Raw genomic sequence first — 27,894 nt, 5'->3', positions numbered from 1 at the left:
GGGAGACAAGGTAAGTATTCCATCAGTAAAAGCAGGGGTCCCCAAACTACGGCCCGGGGGCCAAATCAGGCCCCCGGAAGACATTTATCCGGCCCCCTGGGCAGAAGCGGATCTCCCCCTTCTCTATCTCCTTTTCCCCAGGTTTACAAACAGCATTAAGCGCGGGCGACTCGCTGCTCATTCCAAGCGGCCGAAGGGGACCGTACCAATGCAGCAAGGGGGGGAGAGAGAAAGGCGGCAGAGCTGCCTTTCTCCTCCTCCCCCCCTTGCCTCATTGGTATGGTCCCCTCCAGCCGCTTGGAATGAGCAGCGAGTCGCCCGCGCTTGAGGCTGTTTGTAAACCTGGGGGTCGGGGTGCCAAACTCCAGGCGGAGGGGACCGTACCAATGCGGCAAAGGGGGGAGAGAGAAAGGCGGCGGAGCTTCAGGGCCGGATTGGAAGGGGTCCGCGGGGTGGGGGGCTCGGCCAGGGGCGGGTCGAGGGCGGATGGATGGCGCCCCCCCCGGGGGCGGCACTTGGTCCGGCCCCCAGCTGGGCTCTGGCCATGCGTGAACTGGCCCCCTGTTTAAAAAGTTTGGGGACCCCTGAGTAAAAGGATCTTAATGACTGGCTTATGATTACAAAAACAACCATATTGATGCCTGAAGAGTTCCAAGGAAATTCTTCAAAGACAAAAATTATACTTTCTTAGTAGTAGGTAAAGAGGTGAGTAGTAGGAAAAGAGCTATCCAGTTAGTAAACTTCTATGAAATGTACACTCCCCCCACAAATTCTCTGCTTGTCACAAATTGGCCTGAGTCCTTCATATTGACCCATTCTGTGCAACACAAATAAAACGTCTTCAGGATGTTAAAAAAGTGGTTTCTAATATAATTCCACAGTTTTCTCCTTAAAATGTTTGGAAGAAGTTTTATTTTTCCACCAAGCATTTTACTTCAAAAATTCTTAACAAGAGCTTTTTCCCTGAAGTCGCTTGCTGTGCAGACAGCAGGAAATGTTTTATTTCTCCTCCCTTTTCAGGAGCTCTTACTTTCTTTTTTTGCTGCAGCTCACGCCCACCATTTTCTGCCACTACAGGATTCTCAATGCTGCCTGCCATTTGCAGAAGGTTCCCATGGAGGTTTCCTCAGCTTGCAGCTGATCCGCTGCAATTTTCATGTAAAAAGTACATAAATAAAGTTAGTTTTCACTTCCAATTTGGTGCACGTGTTGTTTTTCCTTTTTTGTTTTGAGGGAGGTACCTTTGAAGCTATGATGACATGCTATGAGAATCGACAATATGCGTATATTTTGAGTCATTGTAAATTCAAAGATACCTCCCTCAAAACAAAAAAAGGAAAAGCAACACATTTCTCTGCTGCCACAAGATTAATATGGGCTTAGAAATGAAAATCAGTAGAAGTACCCACAATTAGCTAATTCATCAGGACTAACTAGTTGTACAGAAGATAAGTGGATTGCAGATTTTAAAATGGAATGGAAGTTATGGACTGAATATATTTAACAGAAATTTAAAAATAATAGTTTGACTTTAGGGTATATATGTCAAGGATGGTTATGTGACTTAAATAAATACAGTTACTATATATGGTTCTCTTTTTGCTTGTTCTCTGTATCTTAGAAGTTTTATTTGTGTTGTGTGATATGGGCCAATGTATAGCATTTAGTGTTCCTGCTAAAATGTGTTTCCCCACTCCCAACATTGCCTTAATAATCATTTTGCTATGAAGCAGAGGAGTGCACAGCTGAGTGCTGGCTTGTATATTCACTTTTACCAAGTTAAAATAAAAAGATTCATTTAATGCTTTTTAGACTAAACATCCGATTGGTTGAAGTCAACCTTAATGATCTTTGCCAGTGGGTGTGCCAATGAGATTGTAGGCTGCAGCTAAATAGATTGCTTCAGTCATTGACTGCCTACTATATTCTTTCTCGATTACAGGGTGATACTGCTGCTGTGGAGGGCCTACCTGGTGTTCGCGGGAACAAAGGGGAACCGGTAAATGTCAAAGCTGCACAAAAAAGCTAAATAAATTGTTAATTAATTCACTTGTGCCTTTAAGACCTTATCCTTCTCTTTTTAGGAAGACATTTCAGAAGCCTCAAAATGTTCTATTCTCTAAGTGGCAAAAGTGTGGGTTTTGGAGGGGGTGGGGTGGAATCAGTGGTGGGATTCAAATAATTTAACAACTGATTGTTTACAAGCACCATTTTAACAACTGGTTCTGCCGAAGTGGTGTGAACCTGCTGAATCCCACCACTGGGTGGAATCATTCCAATAACTGATTTTAACAATAAAACAAAAAGGAAGTGAAAAATAATGGATTCAGAAGAATTCTTTTTGTTTTGCCTGAGGAAGGCTTCCCTGTGTTAGTCTGGTTTGGTGACTCAAAGTGTGGTTAGTTGAATTTCTAAAAATGTACAATTGTTTTGATAGAGGGTTTATGGTAGTTGAAGGGAGAGTTCTGTGAAAAAAACTCCCCTATAATGAAATATAGATATTAACTATCGCAGATATACAGCTTAATCCTATGCAGAGTTACTTTAGTCTAAGCCATTGAAATGAATGGGCTTAGGCTGGAGTAACTCTTCTTAGGAGTGCACTGTTTAGACATTAAGTATTCATGAAAATATCTCCCAGTTGGGTATGGTAATTTTAGGGGGAGTGATTTATAGATTAGAGTACGGCATTCAGTTTTCTTTGGATTCTTTTGTTGATGGTATTGGTGATCCTTTCTTAATTTATAATGTAAAATCAGTTGTAGTGTTGAAAAATTACTTATATAACCAATAATGAAGTATACCTATCAATCTGTGTGCTTAATATCTTGCTGCTCTAGGTGTTAATATTAAGTAAAGAAAAGTCCAAATCTTCATTGTACTTAGGGAAATTAAAAGTAAAAACCTCAAGTGGTGGCAGTTTCCATCAAAAATTCATTTGTCACATAGCCCTTCGGGGATAGGGCGGTATACAAAACCCATAAATAAATAAAATAAATAAATAAATAGTGCTCTTTCCTTGTGTGTACTTCTCCTTTTATGCTGAACACGTACTTTTTGATCTTTTATCCAACCCCAATATCATGTAACTTGTAACTCTGTGACATTGCTGACAATTTATTGACTGTTCACTCTTCTCTCGAAAGGGAGACCGTGGCCCAAAAGGGATGGAAGGAGAAAAAGGTGACAAAGGAGATCAAGGCATCTCTGGAGAAAAGGTAGCACAGCAGATTCCTGTTCACCACACTTTGGGTAGAGGAGCAGTTGGGGGAGGTTGCTTACCTGAACTCCACGCACAAAGACCCAGTCAAGAATCGGCTAAAGCCAAGTGCTAGAAGTTAGAATCTTTCTTGCAGTGCTACCCTAGACTGGTCTGTTCTCTGTTCCAAATATCAGGAATCCAAAATGGCAGCAGCAGAATGGGCTGGATAAAGTAGAGCTGAATTTGCATTATCCTGAATAGGTAGAAAACATGGAAGTATAGACTAGACCAGTGATGGCGAACCTTTTTGAGACCGAGTGCCCAAAATGCAACCCAAACCCCACTTATTTATCGCACAGTGCCAACACGACAATTTAACCTGAATACTGAGGTTTTAGTTTAGAAAAAAACAGTTGGCTCCCTCTTCCTCTGCCCCACCCGCTCGAGCAGGTGCCAGCCTGCTCTAGCCTCCAGCAAGTCCCGCATGCACCACTCTGTGCCCCTCTGGCAACTCTGCCTCCTCTGCGCCCCCCACCCCCCCACCCCAGGCAACAGCCACCCGGAGCACAGGCACCAGGTTCGCCAGCCGAGTCCTCTCTGCTCACCGTGGTGCACACACATCATGCTCAGTGGCCCAGGCCAGTCTAGATGTATGTATGGGGGGGTTGATTTTCCGCCCCCCACATGACAAACTCTGTGTGCGCGTGCCCACAGAGAAGGCTCCGAGTGCCACCTCTGGCACCTGCGCCATAGGTTCGCCATCGCTGGACTAGACACTGCTATAGATATAAACTATACTTCAAGAAAGTTTATTGTTCCCAAGTGCTGCTATGAAGTTTAGTCTAGTAAATAAGAAACCAGCAGCTGTCATTGTTGTCTGCGAACAGAAAAGAATGCAAATATGGCAGAGACACCAGTTATGTAGGGATAATGTATCCTGCGCCAGAATCCAAAATATAGTAAGATAGACAAAGCATGAAATCCTGTTCTTTGGAGTTAAGCACTGCTCTGAATTAGGAGTGAGTTAATGAAACTCATGAATCTAGTGTTGGCAGGTTTATTGTGGCTAGGGAGAGCTTTGGTTTCAGGTTGTAGTGTTATTGAGTAAAAAATGTTGGTCCCTTCATCAACAGGAGTTAAGCAAAATTCATCCTTTCACTGTCACTCATATTTTTCATTAACTGTTTTACCTACAGGGAGTGAGAGGTGAACAAGGTGAAAAAGGGTCATCAGGATTTCCAGGAGCACGAGGTCCTGGTGGGCAAAAGGTAAGAGATTATTAGCTCAATCATAGCTATACATTCACCAACAAAGGTAACTAACATAGTTTTATATACCTTCATTGATAGTCTTGGTTCTGCAGAGATCCTGTTACTTGTTCAATTTGATTCACACTATTGGGGATTTAAGTTAGCATAGTTTCAACCCAGATCCATGCCTCCTTTCAAGTTTCAGCACAGACAGTTTGAAACTCAAACAAATGATATTTTGGCATTGGCTATGTACCTGAAGAAATTCAGAAGAGACAGTGGAGTGGAATAGGAACCCCATACTTGATGTTCCCTTGCCACTCCTTGGAGATTTGAAACACTTTGACCAAAGCTGGTGAGCTATTTCACCATTCTATTTCTCTTGCTGCTATTTAATTTGTTTGATTGATAGATTTTTATCCCACTCTCCCCTGCTGCAGCGGGCTCAAATAATAAAATTATAATAAACGATAATACACTAGGAAGCTGCAACGTAATTTTTAATGTGAAATGTTCTAATGTCCATTTGTAACCTTTGGTTGTTGCATACATATAAAGTACAGGCTTGTTCTATAAAGTCTAAGACTCAAGAATATATTCCTGTTTCACCTTACTGTGTATTTGTTTTTACTCAGGGAGAAGTTGGTGAGTCAGGAGAGCCAGGAGAGCCGGTAAGGATGTGCTGTTTGTTGCTGTGTGTATCTCCATTTGTGTAAGTTGAACAGTGAGAATCACACTACTGTATTGTCCTTCAGGGGCAGCCTGGAAAGGATGGTATCCCAGGATCCAGAGGGGAGAAAGGAGACATGGGGCCTTTTGGAATGCGTGGTTCAAAGGTGACTTAGTATCCTTTATGTTCTTTTGTATTTAGCTGTGTGTTCTTGAGAGCCCTTTGAGGCTAGGGTGCGCATGAGTTCTACACTAAAGCAGAGGAAGATGAGCCCACTGACAAAGGCCTTTTCGATACTTGGGAGCTGTCAAAGGAGAAATGCAGGCTTTGTATTTTCGGGAAGAGGTTTTGGCTTCATAAAACCGCCCTTGAGGTTGTGTGTATTCCCAAGAAAAGGTCTAATAATTTAGCCTTGATCAATTAAATTCCTCCCTTTTAGCATCAAAGATGCCGTCTAAAACTTGTATCTGAAAGACATCAGGTGTCTTTAACTTACTGCAATATTTTCTTTTATTTTTTGAAAAAGAACGCAATGTGAAAGTACAACTCTTTCCCCTTAATCACACACAGTCCAGCTTTATGGTCTGAGGGGACTAGGCTTTCATGGCTAAACACTAAACCTAGAAGTTTTTAAAATTCCTGAATCAACATTCTGAAAAATACAGAGTCCAATTACTGTGTATTGATGAAGAACAACTCAAAAAACAACAGTTACAGGAAAGGTTTTGACATGGTGGTTTGAGGCTGAAATGGTAAAACACTGTATTTTGAAAAGCATGATAGAAGTGAATACTAATTTGGGGTAGTGTTTTTTTTTAATCTTAGGGGGATCGAGGAATGAAAGGTGCCTGTGGCCAGGATGGAGATAAGGGGGAGAAGGTAAGTGCCAGAGTTTCTTTTTCTTCCCTTTTGCATTACAAGATGTGGCAGTAAATCCTTCTTTTGTAATTCTTTTATTAAAAAGATCAAGCATGCCATCAGAACTACTAAGGAGATGCTGTTTCTTCCAGAAAGACTGGACCATCAGTCTGTGTTGCAGTGTTAAGAATCTATTACTTAGCAGAGGCTGAGTAGAAATAATGGAACTTTTTGTAGCTTGGAGGTGTTCATACAAGAGGGTCATTTGTATAAACAGGACCTACATAAAGAAGCAGTATGCACAACTACTACAATTTGTGTAATCATGGATCACAATTGAATAAGGTTGAACCAAAAAAAGAGGGTTGTATTTCCTTTTTTTAAAATCCCCTTTCTGAAACCATTGCCCCTCATCTTGAGAGGAGTGCTATGAAACGAAGCAAAAACATTTTTCCATTCAGAGTGAAAGCAGGAAAAATTATCCTCACTCTGATTTAGCTTTGTGATGTCATTGTATATCCAAATCTGCTTGGCTGTCTGGTGCTATGGATGGCATCATTGTGGATGTATTTTTAAAAAATAGCACCAGCACATCTGTCGAGAATGGCAGTGAAAAAGAATTACCCGTAAATGAAGTGCCAAATTATATCTTCTTGAGAATAATTCAAGGCCACAAAACTCCATTTTGTTGTCACACAACAAAACTTTGTCCATGTCAGTTTTGCCCATTCCAGAGTTCAATGCCAAACTAGCTGTGACAGGAGCTGCCACAATTGTTCACATGTGTAATAACTTCCTCAGAGAGTGTAGCCTCATGCATAGTCAAGCCTGTGCTTCTAACTGGAGAGTATTTTTGCAACCCTCCCCCCCACCCCCTTCGAAATTTCTGAACTGACGCACAGGAGCAAAACCTATCAGTGTGAATTTATAGATGATCACTTCATTTGCTTTTGATTTGATTTGATTTTTTGGATTTAATATGCCACCCCTCCTCTTCCAGGCTCAGGGTGGCTCACAACATATATAAAAATTTTAAAACATCTAGTAAAACATCAAAGAAAATATGAGAAATCATCTAATAAGAAAATATATATGGAAACATCTAACAATAAAGTATAAGGAACCTCTAATAATAAATATCTAAAAAGTATAATAAAACCCAAGTGGCGTATTACATTTCAATAAAAATTTAAATAAATACATATAATAACAATGGCAAGGGGTCCTAGTGGAACTGACCAATAAATTGATAGTCACAGTTTGGAGAGGGAGGCCAAGATGGTTAACCGTAGCTGCCTCAACCTGCCTGGCAGTACAAGTCTGTCTTGCATGCCCTGTGGAACTGCACAAGGTCCCTCAGGGCCTTGGTCTCCTCAGACATAGTGTTCCACCAGCTGGGGTCAGAACCAAAAAGGCCCTGGCTGAGGAAAGTCAGATTTCCCTTGAGCCAGGTCTACCAGTAGGTTGGAATTCGCCAAACAGAGCAATCTTTGGGGGACATACCAGGAGAAATGGTCTTACAAGTTCCAGACTGTTTAGGGATTTGTATGTTAGTGCAAGAACCTTGAATGTGATTCAGTCCTCCACATGAAACCAATGCAGCTGGCGGAGCACAGGTTGAATATGTATCCTCCACAAGAACCCTATAATGACCTTCACTGCCATATTCTGGATAAGGTGGAGCCTCCAGAGCAGACCCAAAGATAGCCTAGTCTAACTTAGAGGTGACTGTTGCATGGATCGCAGTGGCTAGGTTAGTAGGTGAAAGATAGGGCACCTGGCAAACATGGAAAAATGCCACCCATGCGACCCAGGCCACCCAAGCTACCCTAGACAAGGAGGCATCCATCAGCAGATACAACTGGGTGTGATCAGCATTCTGATGACAGCCCAGTCCAAACCTCCAGATTAAAACACCGGGGGGTTGCATATAGATATTGAAGAGTAACAGTCCTGGGCAGCTTTTTTTTTCTTTTCTGCCTTCTCTTGCCTTTTATCTGTCTCTAATATACCTTTCCTTGTTTCTGTTCTAGGGAGAACCAGGGCTGCCAGGTCGAATGGGACTTCCCGGGAGGAAGGGTGAGCCCGTAAGTGTTCACAGCACATGCTAATGAGGCTGTATAGTTGGAAATGTGTTTGGACTGGTCACCCCACCTTCTGCTTTGTTTTTCTAGGGTGAAACAGGGATGTCTGGAGCCCCAGGAATCCCTGGGAAAGAAGGCCTCATAGGACCCAAGGTATAGCATTAAGAATCACTAATATGGGACCAAGAGTTAGGTTATTAATGCTATATAAAAGGTAACAGCTTAATGATGACAGTAGCCTATTATGTATGCAGCGCTTACCTTCAGTTCTCTTCCTTGCAGTGCGTGTTTCCCGTACTTGTCTGTTTAAATTGGGGATTCTCCCACTGTGAGGCATTCCCAGTGGAACCAGCTGATTCCTGCTACTTCCTGTGTTGTCTGATGCCTTGTTTTGTTTGTTTTTGTGTCCTTGTCTAAATTGATAAGAATATGCAGTTGACACAATGCTGTGCATTATGGTATGGAAATAATGTGTAGAATATTCATGGTGCACGTCCCTCATTTTGAAACTACACATCTAGTAGCCAAGAAAGTTTTTCAGTTCAGCACTGCCAGTAATTTCTTATCACTGACCTATGGCCATGGGAGTAGTTGACTCTATTTTTCTTCACTGTTTCCTGGTGATAGTTACTAGACCACAGGGGAGTGTTGTGTTTAATTTATCTGCACTGAAACTCCCCAGTTGTGCTTGTGTCTTTATGAAAAATTATTGGTCCTGTCAACAGAGGTTAAGCCTAATAATACACTTGACATGCTTTACTGTGTTGTTTTCTTTCCTAGGGCGACAGGGGATTTGATGGGCAGCTAGGCTCCAAAGGAGATCATGGAGAGAAAGGTGACAGGGTGAGTTATTCTTGGGGCCTGCCAGCTTCAGCAGGGTCAAGGCCAGGATCAAACTGTCTTGGGACTTCTTTACTTTGGCGCATTATGTAATGCCATCCCACATGCAAGTATCTGTTGGTGGAGGAGAGTATCCTGGTGGGTTACTTACCCCGCTCACTCCACAAACTGACCTGTGTAAATTAGACATGGTTCTCATCCCTTCTGGGTGTTTGAAGGTGACCCAAGTCCTGTCTCCCCTGCTGTACTTCTAGATAATACTGTTGAAAGCCAGTGTGGCATAACTGAGTGCTGGACTATGCTCTAGATCCAGGTTCAGGTGTCTTTGGTGGAGGAGAATGTCCTGGTGGGTTTTTCATCCCGCTCACTTTCTCTGGGTACCCAGGAACGTTATCATTTCTTTTTCTCCTCCCACTGATCAAGTCAAGTCCAGTAAAAGAAGCTTTACCTTAAGTCTTTAGGAAAATACTTTTCTAGAATTTCAACTTCCACGGTTCCCTTCCCTGCTAGATGCCACCTGTTTGGCAGTGTGTGTGTTTGTACGACTTGACCATGTCATTGTGTCCTGCCATTTGTATTTTTTGGTGAGTGAGACTGGTAAACAATTGAGTTCATTCTCCTCAGAGTGACTCAGAACAGGAGCGGGACAGTCAGTCTGAATACTGTTCACTGTTATGTCAGATTTTTCCTAATATTTATTTTTCTGTAGGGTGCACCAGGTGCTATTGGCTCCCCAGGACCCAGAGGCAATGATGGACCTCCAGGCTCTCCTGGGCCCCCTGGAAACATTGGTCCAAAAGGTCCAGAAGGCATTCAAGGGCAAAAGGTCAGTACCAATCTTTTGACTTCTTAATAATTTATTTCAGTGTCGGTTACTAATTGTTGGAAGAGAACACGGAGCTCAGTTACCTGGGGAGAAACTTCTATGCCCAGTTGCCGCTTGAATTTAACAATATAGCAGCCGCTGAATTTAAGTCTCAAAATAAAGCCATTGTGCAAGACTATGTTTTTGTTTTCTAACTTAAGTAACGGAGGATCCTCCTGAGACAGAGTGAATCAGTACAGTGGAGAAGGTAGTTTTTTCTGAAAGATTGGGTGAGTGGGTCTGGTTGGCCAGAACCAGGGCTATTGGCTATGTGTGTGTACACATGTGCATATGCACATACATACAAATAGTTCTGGTTCTGGAACACTAATAGTAATAAGTGGTGCCTTAGGTACTGTTGGACAGCTGTTGCCACTCCTGTTGTCTGGAAAAACCATGGTGCAGAAATGACAGTCAGCAGACAAATCTGTGGGATGAACAGATATTGTTGTTTTGGAACAGAACACGAGAGCAGTGTCTGGTTTCCCCATTCTGTTTCTGTCTGAGTCACTATTACATGTCCAATGTAGATCACTGTCTTACTAGTTTTGACACTAGTAGGCCTGCCCTCTCGGACTAAACTAAAAGCTATCTTAGGTACTAACAGTATATTAGTGTTTACAGTTGACATAGCCCTTGAGTGAAGAGTGGACCATACTGGGTTTTGTCTTTTTGAAAGGAGATATCCCTGATTAATAACTTTTTCAGCTTACTTCCTTGTCTGTCTTTCACTCTCCTCTTCCTTCTGAGGAGCATAAGCACAGTCATACTTGGGTAGTACAGCAGAGGCATGCTTAGCCTGGAAAGAATTTTTAAAAAATAGAATTTCTAAGGTTTTGTAAAAACTTTAGTGGGTTGTACTCTTTTGAGAGGAGATGTATTAAATAGGATGTCATGGGTATTATCTAATTGCACTCAAGTAACTACTTCATGGATGTTACAATGGTCTATTAATTGGGGAAATAATTGCATTTCCTGGTGCCTATAAAGTGCTTCCTTGAGGAAGGACAAATGAATCCCAGACAATAAATGAGTAACACCTCCACTTGTTTCTTAATAAACAATAAAAGAAGCTCCAAAGTACCATGTCTGCCTACTCAACACTCCGTTAGAAGAGCATATTCTACCAGTCTCTTCTCTGGAGAATACGTCCTTTTCTAGCCAGTGGGTGCTCCATTGCATCTTTCTCAGAGTGGAGCTGGACCATTGTTCTTATCTAGTGCTCCACTGGTGTCTAAGACTGGGAAGATGGATTCACACACAGTAAGAAGGTGGGCATATTAAGCAACCCTTGCAGCTGAGAGGCAATTTTGGCAGATTTGCCTGTGTAGTGAGAGGAGAACAAGTGCTTCTGCAAGCTCAATTGCTGATACTACGTGTGGTGATCTGTACATTATTCCCACTGGGTGCATTAGTCTCCTATGTGTGGTAGTCAGCACACCGGACTGACACCTTCTCCATGTGGAAAAGAAGACAGAACTATTGGCACATGTAGCAAATGTTTGTGTGGGAGAGGACACTTCAGAAATGAGCCCTACTCCCTTAACTGAAGAACAGCTTCTGGAAACAGCTCCCTCTTTTATAGGAAGGAGCAGATCAGCTGATGGGATTGCTGGCCATGCCAGGTGATGCTCCTGCTATGAAATTGTCTCAATGTATTTGTTTTCCCATTATAGGGTGAAAGAGGGCCCCCGGGAGAATCAGTTTTAGGATCTCAAGGAATTCCAGGTATCCCTGGAGAAAGAGGACAGCAGGTTTGTAATATATCTCAACCAATATTTGATGCATGTTAACTTCCAATATGGTTTGTTGCTTGATTTAGAATAAATGGGTGAACTCCATCCGTTCTTGGAGTATATGTTGGACCTTACTGTATTACTGGGATAACAAGGAAGACTATTCTTGTAGCCAAATGCAAAGGAAAAGCCTTTATAGATGACTGATGTAACCCTTAAAATTGCTAAAGATAGACTAGAAGCAGAAGTAAAATGTGACAGAAATAGAGTTCTCAACACACTTTTTCAGGAAATTGCATGCAGAGACAACTGGAACTATTGTAGTGACCTGTGCAAAGAAAATAAAGAGAACAATAAAAAAAGAAAGAGCAAGAGATCTGTTCTATAACATCCAGGAAATCAAAGGAAAATTCAAACCACAGCTAGGGATGCAACATGGAAATACGTTATCTGATCAATACAAAGTAAAGAACAGATGGAAACAATACACTGAAGAACTCTACAGAATAGATGGGAGGATGACAGATTGCTTCAAAGAATAATCTTTTGAGGGAGAATCTAAAAGTGAAGTGAAAGCTAAAAAATTAGTTGGGAGAAAATCACTAGGAGCGAAGCTGTTCCAAGCCACAGAAACAGAGTCCATCAAAATCTTAACAAGAATATGGTAACAAATATGGAAAAGGAAACAACGTCCTGCAGACTGGAAGTGCTCAGTTTACATTTAAAAAGAGAGACACACCAAAGATTGTAGGAGCTATTAGACTATCTCATTAATTTCCCACATAAAATGATGTTCAAAATTTTGCAACAAAACCTCTTATGGTATATAGAATAAGAAATGTCAGATGTTCAAGCTGGATCCAGGAAAAGAAGAGGCACTAGAGATCATGTTGCAAAAGTTTCTGGAGCAGGTCATAGAATTTCAGAAGAAAATCAGTTTGTGTTTAGCTTTCAACTGTGTGGATCATGAAACGCTGTGGACAGTTTTGAAAGAAATGGATGTGCCACAATATCTGATTGCTTTGATGCGAATCCTGTACTCTGGTCAAGAAGTTACTGTTAGAACAGAATATGGAGAAACAGAATGGTTTTCAACTGGCAAAAATGAAAGACAAGAATGTATTTTATCACCCTGCCTCCTCAATCTATTTACAGAATGTATATGAGGAAACTGGATTAGATTTAGATGAAGGTGGAGAGAAAACTAGTGGAAGGAATATTAATAATTTGAAATATACAGATGACACTTCATTACTGATAGAAAATAGCAAAAACTTGAAACAACCACTGTGATAGTTAAAGGAGAAAGTGCCAGACCAGGATTATAGCTAAACATCAAGAAGACAAAAATAATTACTACTGAGAAATTTCATAGTTTTTGAGGTTGACAGTGAAGAAATTGAAATTGTCAATGATTTTCTACTGTGGCTCACTCATCAACCCAAAGTACGACTGCAACCGAGAAATCAGAAAGAGGTTGAGACTTGGAAAAGCAGCGATGAAGGAATCCTTAAGTGTAAAAAAGTAGAGATCAAAATAATTCATTCATTTATTTTTATTTATTTTATACTTGTATTTATAGCTTTCCCTGAGTCATTAGAGCTTTTGTACATGTTTATACCTGTCTTGCAATGCAAATCTGGGAAATTGCTTGGTTGTGTGAAAAGGCAAGCATTAGTGGATAAAGCCTAGCTGTGAACCTAGAAGAAATTATTGCAGCAGAACATCTGTGGAGTTACCTAGGCAAAAGGAATATAATTTTTGTGTAGGTGACAGAGAATCTGGAAGTGAAGAGATGATAAGTGCAGTTCTGTATAACCAGTGATTATCCAGAATAGGGAGAATCAGATAGTGGCTAGAGAACATGAAACCTGCAAGCATTTCAAATATGTCTCCTGGCCAATCCAAGAAATTGTAACTTAACAAGACATTAATTGGAAATTAGCTAATCAGATGATATGGGGCTGAGTGTGTTATCTGTTTTTGATGGGGTCATTTCTCTTGAAAGAACAGGTATGCAGAGTGGGCATGCTTCTTGAACCTGTTTCACTATTTGATGTACATATGGCAGTTGTGATTAGCAGCACTTTCGAAAAGGTCTGGCTGGTGGGTCAGGTGCATCCCTACTTCACTAATCAGTGTCTGGTTTCTGTCATTCATGCAATAATCTCTCAACTTGTAATGCTTTAACCTTCTGGACCATGTGTATTTTAGGAGTGGCATGTCCTTACCCAATGAAGGATTTTCTCAGTGTACTTTTTGATATGAGCAGGTGCAGAACAAGCCCTTAGCTATTGTGGTACCCTTATAAGAGAACACTGTTCTTCTAGAATCGTCTAGAATCTTCAGTGTTGCTGTCAGCTGAAAAGACTTAAGGCAGGCAGGGCTCATTGTTTCTATTTTACAATTGCTTCCAGTGTGGCTGAATTGTGGGTTTTTAAACTGCATTGTTTCTTGTATTTGGTTGTTTTAGTGTGTGTTAAACTTGTTCAAAATTTCTGAGTAGAAAGGCAGTTCATTCATAGTTGTCCTAGCTTTTGGCTGAGCTAGAGATATGGCCACAGCGTTTCTTAGTAGGAATGTGGAACCCCACTGCTGAGGTTCCCCAGAGATCTTACACAAAACTTGGTAGGAAGAGAAAAGGAGCCACAGGATGGGCAAGCCAAAGGTAGAAGAGTCAAATAAATGACTAAGAATTTACCGCAGATAAGAGACAGGAGGGACCATAGAAGAAGGAGGTCTGTGAGGGATACAAAGAAGGTGGATGGGATGCTGAGAAGAAAAAAGCACAACAAACAGGAGGGAGAAAAGAGGGAAGTGATGGGGTCTGTGGTTGTAAGCTGGATAAAGATATCTGTAATTTCTTAGCTGTAGGATCTTTGGCTATCTGTTCTCCACTCTGCAACTGGGATATTTTCACCTCACTTGCGCTCCACTCAGCATCTAGTTTTGCATTACAAATGTTATTACAGTAGTTCCCAATTCAATAAATTCTGCCTTTTTCCTGAGTTCCTTTTTATTTTTGTTGGCAGGGAAATCAAGGGCCTTTCGGGCCCAGAGGAGATAAAGGAGAGCCTGGCATGACGGTGAGAAGAAAGACTCCTCCATTCCTATGTGCAATCCTGAATTAGAATGGAAATCTGGGCTAACTCTTGCTCTGTATCAGCCAGACATGGCTGTTGTAGCAGTCTTCCCTCCTTTTGCAAGAAATCATCGATCAAGCATTCAGTCTTTAATTCCCACATGGCAGACTTGTAGCATTGGGGGGGTGGGGGGGCGGTATCTCCATCTTAACCCTTCTGTTGCTCAGAAAAGAACAATTCACCAATCCTTCCTATCTCAGGTTCTTTCATCAACCAATGCCATGAGATAGATAACATGTTTTGCATTCCTCCTTTCTCCCTATTCTGTCTTTTCTTCAGGAAGAAGAAATCCGTCTGTTTGTTAGGTCGGAGATGAGTCAGCACTGTGGTAAGATTCTACCTACTGCTGCTTTCAGACTTCAGCTTCCTGTTTTATCCTTCCATCACTTTCTTCTAAATACCTAAGCAGTTTCTGCACGGGCTGAAAGCAACGGCTTCAGCCCGGTAAAACACCGTTTTGACGGGGACCCTTCGCACAGGCGCCGCTGCCAAATCGATGCAGCAGTGCTCTGTGCCCGCCAAAACGGTGTATTCAAAACTCGCTTGGGGAGCGGGTTTTCCTGCAAACGCCGGCTTCCATCCGCTGCCATGCGAACGGCAGCAGGTGGAAGCCGGCGTTTTCCCCTCCCCTCCTCAGCCCCAAATGCCTCGTTCCTTCTGCTGGCAGCCGCCTCGCTCTGTCGTAGCTCTGAGGAGGGAAGGGGACATGCCCCTTGGTCTCCGGTGCTTTAGCCGTCGCTGTGGCCATGGGGGCGTGTCCCCTTCCTTCCTCAGAGCAACAATAGAGCGAGGCGGCTGCCAGCAGAAGGTAACGAGGCGTTTGGGGCCGGGGAGGGGAATACGCGGCTGTGCGAAGCTTGCTCCCACAGGTGCGCATCCCATGGGGCCGTTTGTGCGAACGGCCCCATGATCAATGCCGATGCAGGGTCTCTCCCTTGGCTGTGCGGAAACCGCCCTAGTTTCAGATCTGCTACCATGGCTGGGCTCAAACTATACTTGATTTGTGGTGCTAGATGCTCATGTGTGACTCTCAAAGTCCTGTAAGAATTGTCTTCTCAGAGCCAAAGATAGGCTGAATGAGAAATCTGCAAGTGTATCACCTGACTTTTATCTAAAATGTACTCACAAGAGGTTTCAAACTTACTTACAGTGGGAAGACTCTTACAGCTAGTGGGAAGGAAGACAAACTTATAGCAAGTGGAAAGGAAGACTCTTCCCACATGTATATGCCATTTTTCAAATCAAACTGCACCTCTCCAGGTTGCCTCTGAGGGAAACAGATGGGAATTTGGCAGGACTTTTGTTCAGGGAAAGTATATGAAAGGAAAGAATTTTGGGAAAGAAACAAAAAAGTTGCTCCAGTGAAATTAGCAATCTCTGTGGCAGTATTTCAGTTTTAACAAATGGTGGAAGATCTAATCATGTCTTTCCTGCAAAATGTGCGCTTTGGCTATACAGGATTGTACTGTAAAAGTACAAATTCTTCTTATCTTATTTCAGCTTGTGGAGGCCAGTTCTCTCCTCCAGATACACGTGAGTATTTGGGTTATTGTTAAGCATATATTTAATCGATATGGTTTGTGTTCCCAGTTATGCAGCAGGTGTACCCTTCATCTAGGTGTACCCTTTTCCCCAAGCAAGATCATGTATAAATAACTGCTCATCACTGATAGCTTAGCTAGCAATAGCTATTTCATAATAAATTGTTTCCATCAAGATGATGTTTATGTTACAGAACTGTTGGGAATTGAGGTGCTGTTGGGGCAAAATGGGTAACAAATGTCCTGATGGTATTATTAATTCCTTGTAATGATTAAACTTGGGAGACAAAGGTCCTCTGGCCTATTTTTAAAGAAACAGTGTTTGTTTAGAATTTCCATCTCCTTGAGGTTTGGGACAAGTATATTTTTTATCCATTCAGCCTTGCAATAATCCTGAAAGGAAGATGGCTTCATTTTACAAATAAGAACAGAGGCTGAATGATAATTTATCAGGACCAAACTAGACATTTGGCAGAGACCTCAGTTTGGTAATGGGTATCTATTAAATATCTAACGAGTGTTGTAATTATAGGATTATAAGGAGAGTCAGGCCATGCCAGTTCATCCGCTCCAGAATTCTGTTTCTCAAAGTAGCCCACAAGATTCCCCTGAACAATATTGCTTCCCTGAACATTTAGCATTCAGAAGTATGCTGCCACCAAACATGGAGGTCTTTATACAACATATATACCATCAAAGTGGAGAGGGAGAAGAGAGTTTTTCTTATATCCTTAGGCAAAGCAGCTGGGGGAGGAGGGAAATTCTATGAGAAGGGCTACATATGATTTTCTTATCAGTCACTTCCTCCAGATCATTCATCCCCCTCCACTTCTTAAGTCCGTGCTTCCAGTCCCAGATCTACTCTTGAATTTCTAGGTTTGTCTTGTCACTACACCCTCAACTGTGCTGGAATTGGAATCTTAGTTTCCTAAGCAAACATTCACATTTGCATTTATTGGATCACATTGACTTTCACAGGCTGATGGTAAAGAACAAACATAGCAGCCAGTCCTTGGGTAAACATATCATGACAGTAATTATTTTTCTAATTTTGGGGGGACGTTGTGTAGGAATGTAAAAGGAAAATCAGATTTCTTCCAATCTATCAATGACACTGCTGCATAACTGGGAGCATGCTGTGCTATGCTCATCTTCATCCCTGACATAAATTTGCCATTAGTGTTTGACTAATAGCTACTTGTGTTTTTTGTGTATTGCTGAAACACTGATTCCCCCAATATGTAAGCTAGTGCGAATATTCAAGAGTACTGTGTGTGTCCCCATGCCAAGCATGCAACAGAGGATTGGGATGAAATGTCTATGTGCAGATATCTGCTGGTTCTTCCACGTAGCTCTCTAATGCTATGGATAGAGACATATTTAAATAGACATTTAAATAGAATTCATCTGCAAAAAGGATGTTGTTCCTTACAATCCCAGTTGGCCCATCTTGTTTCAAGGTTATCTTCTCTTCATCTGTTGTGTTAAATCTGCTCTCTGTGTAAGTTAACAATGCAATGCAGATATGGCTGTTGAACTCTAGCTGGTGCCAGTGGTATTTTTCTTGATGAGGGGAAGAAACAGTGTATCAGCAGTTCTTATGTGCTTGTTGATGTTTGTATTGTCACCTTGCCCCTCCCAGGTGTCCTCCCCAACTATCCATCCACCCAACCATTCCCGCCTGTTAATGCTCAAATAGTACCTGTGCTTACCTTGTCCCATGCTGAGGAAGAGAAAGGTGAGTCTTGTCTCCTGTTGTTTGTTATGCTTAGTATCATCTTTGTGATCATGCATAGAATTTCTGCCATCACCCTCTCGTTTCCTTTCAGACACTAAATAATTCCAATGACATTTTCTCTTTCTCAGTGACCACCAATTTTAAGTTATTTGCAACTTTTAAGTTGTTTAGAATGCAAAATTTAGCCATACACACATTACCAGGATTCTAAGGGTTCTGTTCTGACAAAGGGCAATGCATGAGGAAATTAATTAAGTAACACATGAAAGAGTTATCTGGATTCTTAGAGTACAAAGTTTCATGGGTTAGAACCCCCACTGTCAGATGCGGGAAGTGGGTCTCCTAAAACTGGTAGGTATCAACTTCATGCATCTGACAATAGTGGACTGCAGTCCACAAAAGCTAATTCTACAATAAGTTTTAGTTTGTTTGGTGCCATAGATGTTTATGTGGTATCTCTCTGTCTCCCCTTATAGCAACAAGAGTATCAATATCCAACAAGAACGGCAACTTAAAAATGATGGATTGAAAGCTAGGATAAAAGTATTTTAAATAAGATAAATACACGAGAAAACTGATAGTTGTAGAACATGTCATATGTGAAATGGCCCAGTTGCTTTAAGAGGTGACTTTTGATATCCTAAGGGACACAAAGTTACAAAGTTCCACCCTGCGCTGTGGTGCTCCTTTTCCAGCAAGTGACCTGCATGACTTAGATAATCAACAGTGGTTGATGATGCATATTTCCATATTTATTAAAATGAATACTGAAATGTTACTAAAGATGGCTATTTTGGAGTAGAAGGCACATGAAATCTTCCCTTTTTATTCTTGGAGACCTACTGAATCAGCCATTCCTGTTTTGTAGGGGACCATGCACCAAATATAGTGAATATAAATGAACCAGAATATGAGTACTTCTACACAGAGGACTATGAAGAGAACCTGGAAGCAGATGGGACAGAGAGTCCTTTGCTAAGGGATGGTGAGGTCCATCTGTCTGTAAAATGTTTTTGAGGAACTGAAGTTCTTTAGTAAGCCTCTGCATGCGGAAAGGAATACCCTGTGGCTCCTATTGGTAAAAGTTCAGTGACTGCTTGGGAGCTTGTGTGCCATGTGTCTGGCTTTGTATCTGCTTGTCCATGGACAGGTCTTTGATACAAAACCGTTGACACTATTTGGCCTGTGTTCTTCCACACTAATTTCAGAGTTGGAAAAGAAGTTATTTAAAAATAGATGAACACCTGTTGTTGTTTTTCCAGCCATGGAAGAGGTAGCCTTTGTCAAATGTAGGGCCTAGTGATCATCCTGGCCTTATAACAAGAACCATATGTTAGAAGGCCATGAGCAACAATAAAGTGAAGGTCCCAAGTGAGCCAAGTGACATGTTGAGCTAGAAAAGAACCAGAGGCGTAGCTGGGCCAAACTGTGCCCGGTGCGCAGTGTGTTTTTTCCACCTCCCCCATGGCCCCCGCAGCGCCCCCCCCCCCGCGGCACACACACCCTGCCCCCCTTCCCACACTTACCTATGTTCCTTTTCAATTTTTAGTACTTTTTGAGGCTGAAAAAAGCGGCCTCTTCACAGTTCAGGGAAAAAACTGCCTGACAAACTATACTTCCCAGGAGACCTTGTGAGCCCCAAGGTCTCCTGGGAACTGTAGTTCCTCAGGCAGTTTTTAGCCTGAACTGTAAATGAGGCTTTTTTCAGCCTCAAAAAGTACTAAAAAAAACAAAAAGTGTGGGAAGGGGGGTGGTGTGTGTGTGTGCTGCGGGGGGGCGCCGCGGGGAAAAGGGGAAGGGGCCGGGGGGTGATTTTCTGCCCCCCAGGCGTGCAGCCGGTGTTTGACGCACCCCCCTCTGCCCCCTTGGCACGCCGCCACTGAAAAGAACTCTCTACTGCCTTCTTTGTAGCCAGTAAACATTGTTAATAAATACCGGTAGCTACATTTCCCAGCAGCTGATCAAATGACATTTCATTATACGTAGAGGATTAGTGCACACTAAATCTAGCATTAAAATGAGATTCCAAAAGTGTTGTCTCTATGGATAGCATGTCACTAACTGGAAACACCTAAGGGAAGAGATGTGTGATGAATTAATAAAAAGAATGTTGCAAAACTCTGACTTCCTTATCCTGTCCAAAGTAGGATCCTGATAGCAGGATATTTTGGAACTGCCATACTACTTTTTTTTTTTTTTATCTTTCCAACAGATTTTAAGTTTTTTTCACGTCTGTCCTGCAAAATATGCCCAAATTTGAGGTTACATTTGGCATCTTTGATCTTGAGTCTGAAAATGTATTCAGATATTGAGACCAGGATGAAAGAACAGTTCTAGCTCATCTTTTCTTTTGCAAGATGATGCTCCCTACAATCCATTTGTTTTGCTATCCCCACGAAATAGATTCAGTATCTCATTTGAATACATAGTCAATCTTCTTGCAATTGTGTTCCTTTCATTATGAGGTTGGGTAGAAAGGAATTAGATACAAAAGCCAGGAGCGACCTTCTTCTTAAACTAGTGTTGTACTCCCTGTTTGTAGAAGTTATGAGCCCAAAGACAGATCCCAAACATGGACAACAAAAGACTGAGCAAGGTAAGCAGTGGGCCTGCACCTTATGGCCTTTCTTTCCAAGAAACAGTTGTCTCCTCTCTTTCACCCTCTTAGGGCTCAAATCCATGTGTTCTTCCTACGATCCTTTTTATTTTAAATAATATTTTTATTAATTTCCTTCTTTAAAAAACACATTGAACATAAAACATACAAGAAACAATTGAAACACATAAGACATCAACAAATATTAACATGTAACAAATGACCCACATTTACAATTACCCAAACATAATCTATCCTACCCCAACTACCCATAACAATAACACATAATTCAATACATCTAAATCAATTCAGTTACTTCACTATTCTTTGGTAATTTATTCTTTAGCTTTAATAAACTTAAATATCTATAGTATATTACCTTGTTTTTCATTCCATATTTTTAATAATTAACCTACAAATATACCTTATATTTCATAATGCTTTTGTTGTGGTAACTGTCCAATACTTATTGCTTTGGACTTCCCCTGTTAAGTAACTGAATCCATGTTTATTTTTCTCTTAATAAAGGTATATAATAATTTAATTTTGTAATACAACAACTTTTTTGCAGATTAACTTTATTGCAATATAATTTTGTAAACCATTTCATATTATATATTCTTCTCAATCATTTTGTCCTTTGAACTCTTTTCTAATTATACAATAAGCTTCCCCCAAGTTTTCAGAAACTTTTCTCGTGGGAGTTCTTTCAATCTTGTCAATAATCTGTCCATATTTAGGTATTCTATAACTTGGGTTATCCAGTCTTCCTTTGTTGGTGAAGCTTCATTCTTCCATGCTTTGGCTATCCTCATCCTTGCAGCTGTAGATATATATAAAAATAAATCAGTATTAAGGTCCCGAATTTACTTTATTCCTAATCCTAAAAGATCTATTTCTGGAGTTAGTTCAAATGATACCTTTGTTATCTTTTTCATTATTGTATGTATTTCTTTCCAGAATTTTTAAATTTCAGGACAAGTCCACCACATATGTAGTAACGTTCCAGTCTCTTTCTTACATTTCCAACATATAGTGATGAGTGGTCTGGATATATTTTTGCTAACTTATAGGGTGTTAAATACCATCTGTGTAAGAGTTTCAGGAAGTTTTCCCTTAGTTCTAAGCTGGCGGAGAATTTACTGTGTATTTTAAAAGATTCCTCCCAGTCTTGATACTGTATATCATGTTTGAAATCTTTTGCCCAACTAATCATAACTTCCTTCACATTTTCTTTCTCTGTTTGTAGTAATATAAGGAGTTTATATAGTCTGGTTATTTTTTTTATTTTTATCATCCATCAATATTGTGTCTATATTGTGTCTTCCTACGATCCTATGACTAATGAAACACATAGTTTAGGCCAACCTGCCCAGTGGCGTACCTAGGCAAACTGGAGCCCTGGGCAAAACCTGAGTTTGATGCCCCCCCATGGGTGGCCACTCTCCTCCACCATGACCAAACAATGATATTTTCCACTAGGTTGTTTCAAAGTCACCATCACATTATAGAACATGCCCCAACTCACAAATCTGAACACAGAAATGGGCCATGCCACACATCAGAAATAAATGCTTTCAAAATGTTTCATTACTGCTATGAATTGGGGGAAACAGCACCACTTTCAATGTTTTTTAAACTGGGGACCCCAGATTCTCCCTTTAAAGTAGATTTAAAAGGAGAATCTGGACTCCTAGTTTAAACGATGCTGGAATCCACCCTCAAACAGCATCATTTTCAATGGTGTTTAAACTAGGGAGTCCAGATTTTCCTTTTAAATCCACCTTAAAAGGAGAATCTGGGGTCCCCAGTTTAAACAACATTGAAAGTGATGCTATTTTGGAGTGGATTCTCCCCAACCCTGAAACAGCATCCCTTTCAATGTTAAAACTGGGGACCTCAGATTCTCCCTTTAAATCCATGCCGAAGGGGGTGGATTTAATAATAATAATAACAACAACAACAACTTTTATTAGGCATTGAGAGAATAAAAGAAAGACAGAAAACAAGCATTGGCAGGAAGGGCGTTGATTTAAAAGGAGAATCTGGGGAAATTTAGGGGGTATCTGCTGTCAGGGTGCAATTATTAAGATAGCAGCACCAAAATTTCAGAGTATCTTGGTGAGACCCTACTGATGATACCACCCAGGTTTGGTGAAGTTTGGTTCAGGGGGTCCAAACTATGAACTTTCAAAGGTGTAGCCCCCATCTCCTATTACCTCCCATTGGAAACAATGGGGATGTGGGCACTCCCTTTGGGAGTCCATAACTTTGGACTCCCTAAACCAAACCTCACCAGACCTGGGTGATATCATTAGGAGAGTCTCCCGAAAAATCCCTGAAATTTTGGTGCTGCTAGCCTAAAAACTGTGCCCTCTGCAGGCCAAAAACAGAAAAAATACTGAAAATACAAAAATCCATAAACGAACCTGCATTTTTGGCGCCCACCACAAGGGGGCGCCCTGGGCAACTGCCCACTTTGCCCAATGGGAGGAACGCCTCTGAACCTGCCAGAGTTTTTTCTCCTAGCTTGTGCCAAGGCCCATGGCAACCAGACACTTACTGTTCCAAGTTGGTGGATGGTCTTAACCGGCCAAATATAACTTTATTCCATCCTGATCCTGGGATGGGATGGTTTTCTAAGTAGAGCTGGCAAACCTAAATGTAGTCTGAGGACTAAAGCAAAATTCAATCTGGTGGTAGTAGACAAGCATGCACTAGAACACGTACTGCTTGAACTTGTTAGGATAAAAATATCAGGTGCCAAGACCTGTGGGTTTTTTTTAGCATAGTCCATGGACCCCATACATGCTAGCTTCTGCAAGCCAAATTAACATCCTTACTTCATAAGATTAAGAAAATCTGTAGACTGAAGACCTTAATGGAAAGATTTTGTATTGTCATCAACCATATCATTATGGAGACTTTCCCCATGTCCTTAATATCTTTGTTTCATATATCAAGACCTCAATACAACAGGGATAGCTAAGCTACAAGCAATTAAGATCTATACTGTCATTTTGCTATATATACACTATTTTTATGGGCTAGAGCAGAAAATACCTACACAGTATGATAAAGTGACCAACTTGCAATTCTGCAGGAATCCAAATGGCATTGTGATAAAACATCTGATGTCAGTCATCCCAAGATAAGGAACTCATTATCCTTATAATATTTTTATTATGAAAATTGCATAATACTGCCACTCTCATAAAGGGATCATCATGAGTTAGCTGCATCAAATAACCTTTGTATATCCAAAACAATCCCCCCATTGCTATCTTATTGTGTGCTCTCATTGTACCAGATAAATTTTAGCTAGATATAACATTTATTCCTTTTTTTCACTGTATATGCCAACCTTGTTATGAAAATGACACTCACGGCAACTGGGAAAAAATGTCCAAACATATAATAAAACGTAGCACAATATAGTTGTTAGAGTGTTAGACTAATGGAAAAACCTGTAGGTATACCTCTGGTCAAATCCATGAAACTCTTGTTGCAAGGATAAAATGGAGTTGGGATAAACTGTATTATGCCATTCTGAAATCCTTGAAATACAATGCAATAAATGAATTCTGTAAAACAATGGCAACAGCAAATAGCGCATTATGACTGACAGTGCAATTCTAAGCAAAGCTGCATCTTTCTAAGTCCATTAATAGTATAGAACTGTTAAAGGTACAGAACTGCAGCACAACTATCATTCTCAAATCTTAAAGCAGCTGGACAATTCAGGATTGCTGAATACGTATCACCAAAATTACACCAAATCATTCCATAATGGCCAGCTCACTAATAATCTGATCTGGAAGTAGTTCAAAGTCTACAATAATGCATTTAGACTACCTCCAAAAAAAAGCAAATGTGATAAACCTTACAGTTAGAATAATAGAGTAGAGTTGGAAAAGACCACAAGGGCCATCCAGTCCAACCCCCTGCCATGCAGGAATACACAATCAAAGTCCACTTGACAGATTGCCATCCACCCGCTGTTTAAAAACCTCCAAAGGAGACTCCACCACCCAATTTAGCATGAGATAAACTATTCAGACTCAATTGTGGCTAACTGAGGTAAAGTATTTCAGTTCTGCACGAGGTAAAACTATACAGACCCAATTATAGCTACCTTGGGTGCAACAATTACCTTTTATCTCAAGTTGAGATAAGAACCTAAGATACAATGGGAAAATTCAGCCCTTGTGCAAATGTCTGTGCATTGACTGAATACAGTCAAAGGAAGAGCAGGCAGTAGTGCACTGGCCCAACACCCCCTCTCCACTAAATACCTGTTTCATGAGCACAGTGCATGTGCATGGAGGAAGCACCCATGTATATGCTTCTTCTCTATGATCAGCAATGTTCAGAAAGCAACATCAATGATTATAAGGAGGAATCACATGAGCAGGCAATTCCTCACACACTGGCACTACCCCTGAGTGGTGATCATATGGAGGTGGAAGACAAAGCCAGCATCCTTATGCCTGCTCTCCCTCTCTACACATTCTGGGAATATGCAGATGGGTCATGTGTACAAGGCTTATGTGACATGTGAGCTTCACACAAATGAAAGCTGAAGTAAACTATGAAGAAAAGTCCCACCGTGGCATTATATAAGAATCTTCAGATTTAAGTAAAAAAAATCAGGCAAATTATAATATTGACATAACCCCGCAGGGCTCAATACTGTAGGCTTAAATATAAGAGAATCCATAAGTCACAGCTGCTGGTATGTGAACTACCAGCACCACCGAACTTCTTTCCATCCTATCTGTATGTTACACCAGTAGACGCAGAGAAGATGCACATTGTTTTCTCTTGAGGTTTTCTGCTAATTGTAATATCAGAGAGAAGATACTTAACCCTATACAAGCTGATGTATAGCTCCACTTACTTTCCTCTTCCAGCTGACCTATGTGCATTGTACTTGGATGAGGGAGACTGCAACAACTACACATTAAAGTGGTATTATAACAAAAAAGTATCCGAGTGTCGACCCTTCATCTACAGTGGCTGCAAAGGGAATCACAACCGTTTCAACTCCAGGGAGGCCTGTGAGCATCGATGCAGAGCAAGTAAGTAAGAGCTGACAAAGAGGTTCCAGGTGCTAACAATCCTACCTCAGTAGATGTAAAAAGACAGGAGCCATTTTCTAGATACTGTTTTCTAGTCTTATTTGTTGTTTGTTTGCAGATGGATAGGAAGAAAAATACATGAATTCTGAAATGGGGCTCTTATTCGGATGGAGCGGAGGAAGTCACCAAAAGAAGAGATTGCCAGACTTGCAGGTTGTGAAGGGGAAACCTATTCTTAGCCTGCCAAGATCTCAGATATACACACTTCCTTTGGTCAGAGACCCACCTTGTTGCCATTTGTACTGCTTGTAGCACAATTGTGTGTCTGTATGTGTGTAGGCTGCTTCAGTTGGAGCAGAGAAATGGTGCTATTTTTTTAAAGAAAGTATTTTTATTGCTCTTGTTTTATTTTTTAAATTAAGGTGAAATTTTTTTATCAAATGAAAAACATAACCTCTTTTATATATAATATAAAAAAGGAAAGACATATTTTAATTAGATGACACTTAACTTATTTGATGCTGGCCAACTGATGACACATGGAATGTATTATAATCAGACCAAACTGATTCTCTTTGAAACTTGCTTTAATTCAGACTTATTGGCTCTAAGAGTCTCTTACAGTGAACTACCAAGTAATTTGATTTTCTCCTAGTCAAACTAATACTCCCTTTCTGTAATTAACAGAGTCTTGAGCACAAATAGAATTCCCAGGATTCATTGCCAAAACTAAGATACTATTGATGTTTTTAATGAAAATAGCCCCTTCCATCTCTGTCCCCTTGCTAATTGTTAATCCTTCTTGATTGTCTCATTTCTTACAAGATTCTTTCCCGTAGCTGCCAAGCTTGGTGTTATGCGCATGTCCATTTTTCAAACCCTGATCTACTAGGAATAAGGATTTGGTGCTTGGAAGTGGCTAATTGGATGAGAATTCTCCCTGAGTGCTAAGGACATAAAAAGGAGGGAGAATCCTCTTGCCCTTTTAAACATCTGTCTGTTGTCAGTAGTGTATGTTCAGGAGCTTTTTCAGATAGACACAATTTAGAACTGTTATCCCACAGTCTAGATGAAGTGGATTTTTTAGATAGCAGTACTAGGACAGCAACTGCTCTTGTTCCATTTTCATGATCCCATTTCATTTGCTTTGTTTCATACTGGCTCATAGTTGTGACTTAAATCTTAAGGGCTCTTCCAAGGGCTGTCCATTGTTTTGTGACCAGAAGCCTATTTTTTTAGAACCCAAAATTAGATACACATATTTCAATCCATGTTACATGTTCATAACATAGCCAATATGGTTCTTTTCTCCATTCATTGCATCCCTACATATATCCCTGGCAGCAGAAACTTATACTGGATTAACCAAGAGCTGAACATAAGACCCTTGTTCATCCTATGGCTGAATTTGGAGGGGGGGTTAGTGTGTTCCTCTCATTTAAAAGCATATGTTGCTTGAGTATCTAAACTTTTTAAAGGCTCACCAAACCTTTCTACAATTCTTTGAAATCCATAAACACATAAACAGGGTCATGTAGTAGGCTTATGGTAGCATTCTAAGAATAGGTACACTTTTCTAAGTCCAGTGATTCAGTGGACCCAGAAGGGTGTAATTGTGCTAAGGAAGCCACTGTTGGGTTTAAAAAAAATCTCTGAAAGGTTGGTGAGGCTGTTGTAACAGTGTTGTGTATTTTGCTTATTGCTTGGGGCTAAGGGACATGCAGCTGTGAAACTGTACCCAGAAGAGTAACACTCCTTATGTGTAAATATGAGTCCCCCAAAATGAATTCATTTGAAGAAGTTTCACCTTATTCCTAGCAAGAAAGCAATAGCCTTCAATAATATATAGCATATTGGAGAACATTACACAAAAATCAGAGCACATTTTTGTATGGATGGATTCTGTATGAAACATCCATTTTAATTGTTTTTTTAATAATCTGCTGAACTATATTATGGAAATAATCAGTGAAATGCTGAGAATGGTGCTATGCTGTTATTTTCCTACCACTATAGCATTTTACAAAGCTTTGCAAAGTTGTATTTCAGCATTATTGTCCTGTCTCTACACCAAAGCCTGACATCTCCCTATCTTAGTCCTGCTTCTACCCATCTCTTGTTTCATCCCATGGCCTCCTCTATTATGTATGTCAAGTGCAAATTCAGATCTATCAGCTTCTTAAAACTCTGTAAAAAAAAAGTGGGGGAAATGGAAGCAACTGTATATACAACTACATGGTGCTTGTACTGCTGTGAAGTACATAAGAATAAATGTGAGAACCTGTGTGAA

The 27,894-nt window shown here is 40.8% G+C and overlaps 2 protein-coding genes across 4 annotated transcripts in view; both read left to right on the top strand.

Annotated features, from left to right (window-relative positions):
• GATA2 (GATA binding protein 2) overlaps positions 1-27,894 on the top strand; it is a 627,541-nt gene that overhangs the window by 299,728 nt on the left and 299,919 nt on the right. The window lies entirely within an intron of this gene.
• On the top strand, positions 1,148-27,894 carry LOC125429025 (collagen alpha-1(VII) chain-like). Of its 2 annotated transcripts, XM_048489763.1 has the most exons (20): positions 1,148-1,165; positions 1,943-1,999; positions 3,147-3,218; positions 4,399-4,470; positions 5,088-5,123; positions 5,208-5,288; positions 5,948-6,001; positions 8,014-8,067; positions 8,155-8,217; positions 8,845-8,907; positions 9,614-9,730; positions 11,446-11,523; positions 14,538-14,591; positions 14,928-14,976; positions 16,149-16,181; positions 17,832-17,927; positions 18,796-18,912; positions 20,470-20,523; positions 25,437-25,604; positions 25,723-27,894. In XM_048489763.1, the coding sequence occupies exons 3-20, from the start codon at positions 3,168-3,170 to the stop codon at positions 25,728-25,730; spliced, it is 1,248 nt and encodes a 415-aa protein (XP_048345720.1). In that variant the 5' UTR covers positions 1,148-1,165; positions 1,943-1,999; positions 3,147-3,167; the 3' UTR covers positions 25,731-27,894. The 2 variants fall into 2 exon arrangements, with proteins under 2 accessions (XP_048345720.1, XP_048345721.1); XM_048489764.1 differs by lacking the exons at positions 1,148-1,165; positions 1,943-1,999; positions 3,147-3,218; positions 4,399-4,470; positions 5,088-5,123 and having other exon boundaries at positions 5,929-6,001.

This window comes from Sphaerodactylus townsendi, linkage group LG03, assembly GCF_021028975.2.
Source record: "Sphaerodactylus townsendi isolate TG3544 linkage group LG03, MPM_Stown_v2.3, whole genome shotgun sequence".
Lineage (NCBI taxonomy): Eukaryota > Metazoa > Chordata > Lepidosauria > Squamata > Sphaerodactylidae > Sphaerodactylus > Sphaerodactylus townsendi.
This window is presented reverse-complemented; position numbering and strand designations above follow the sequence as displayed.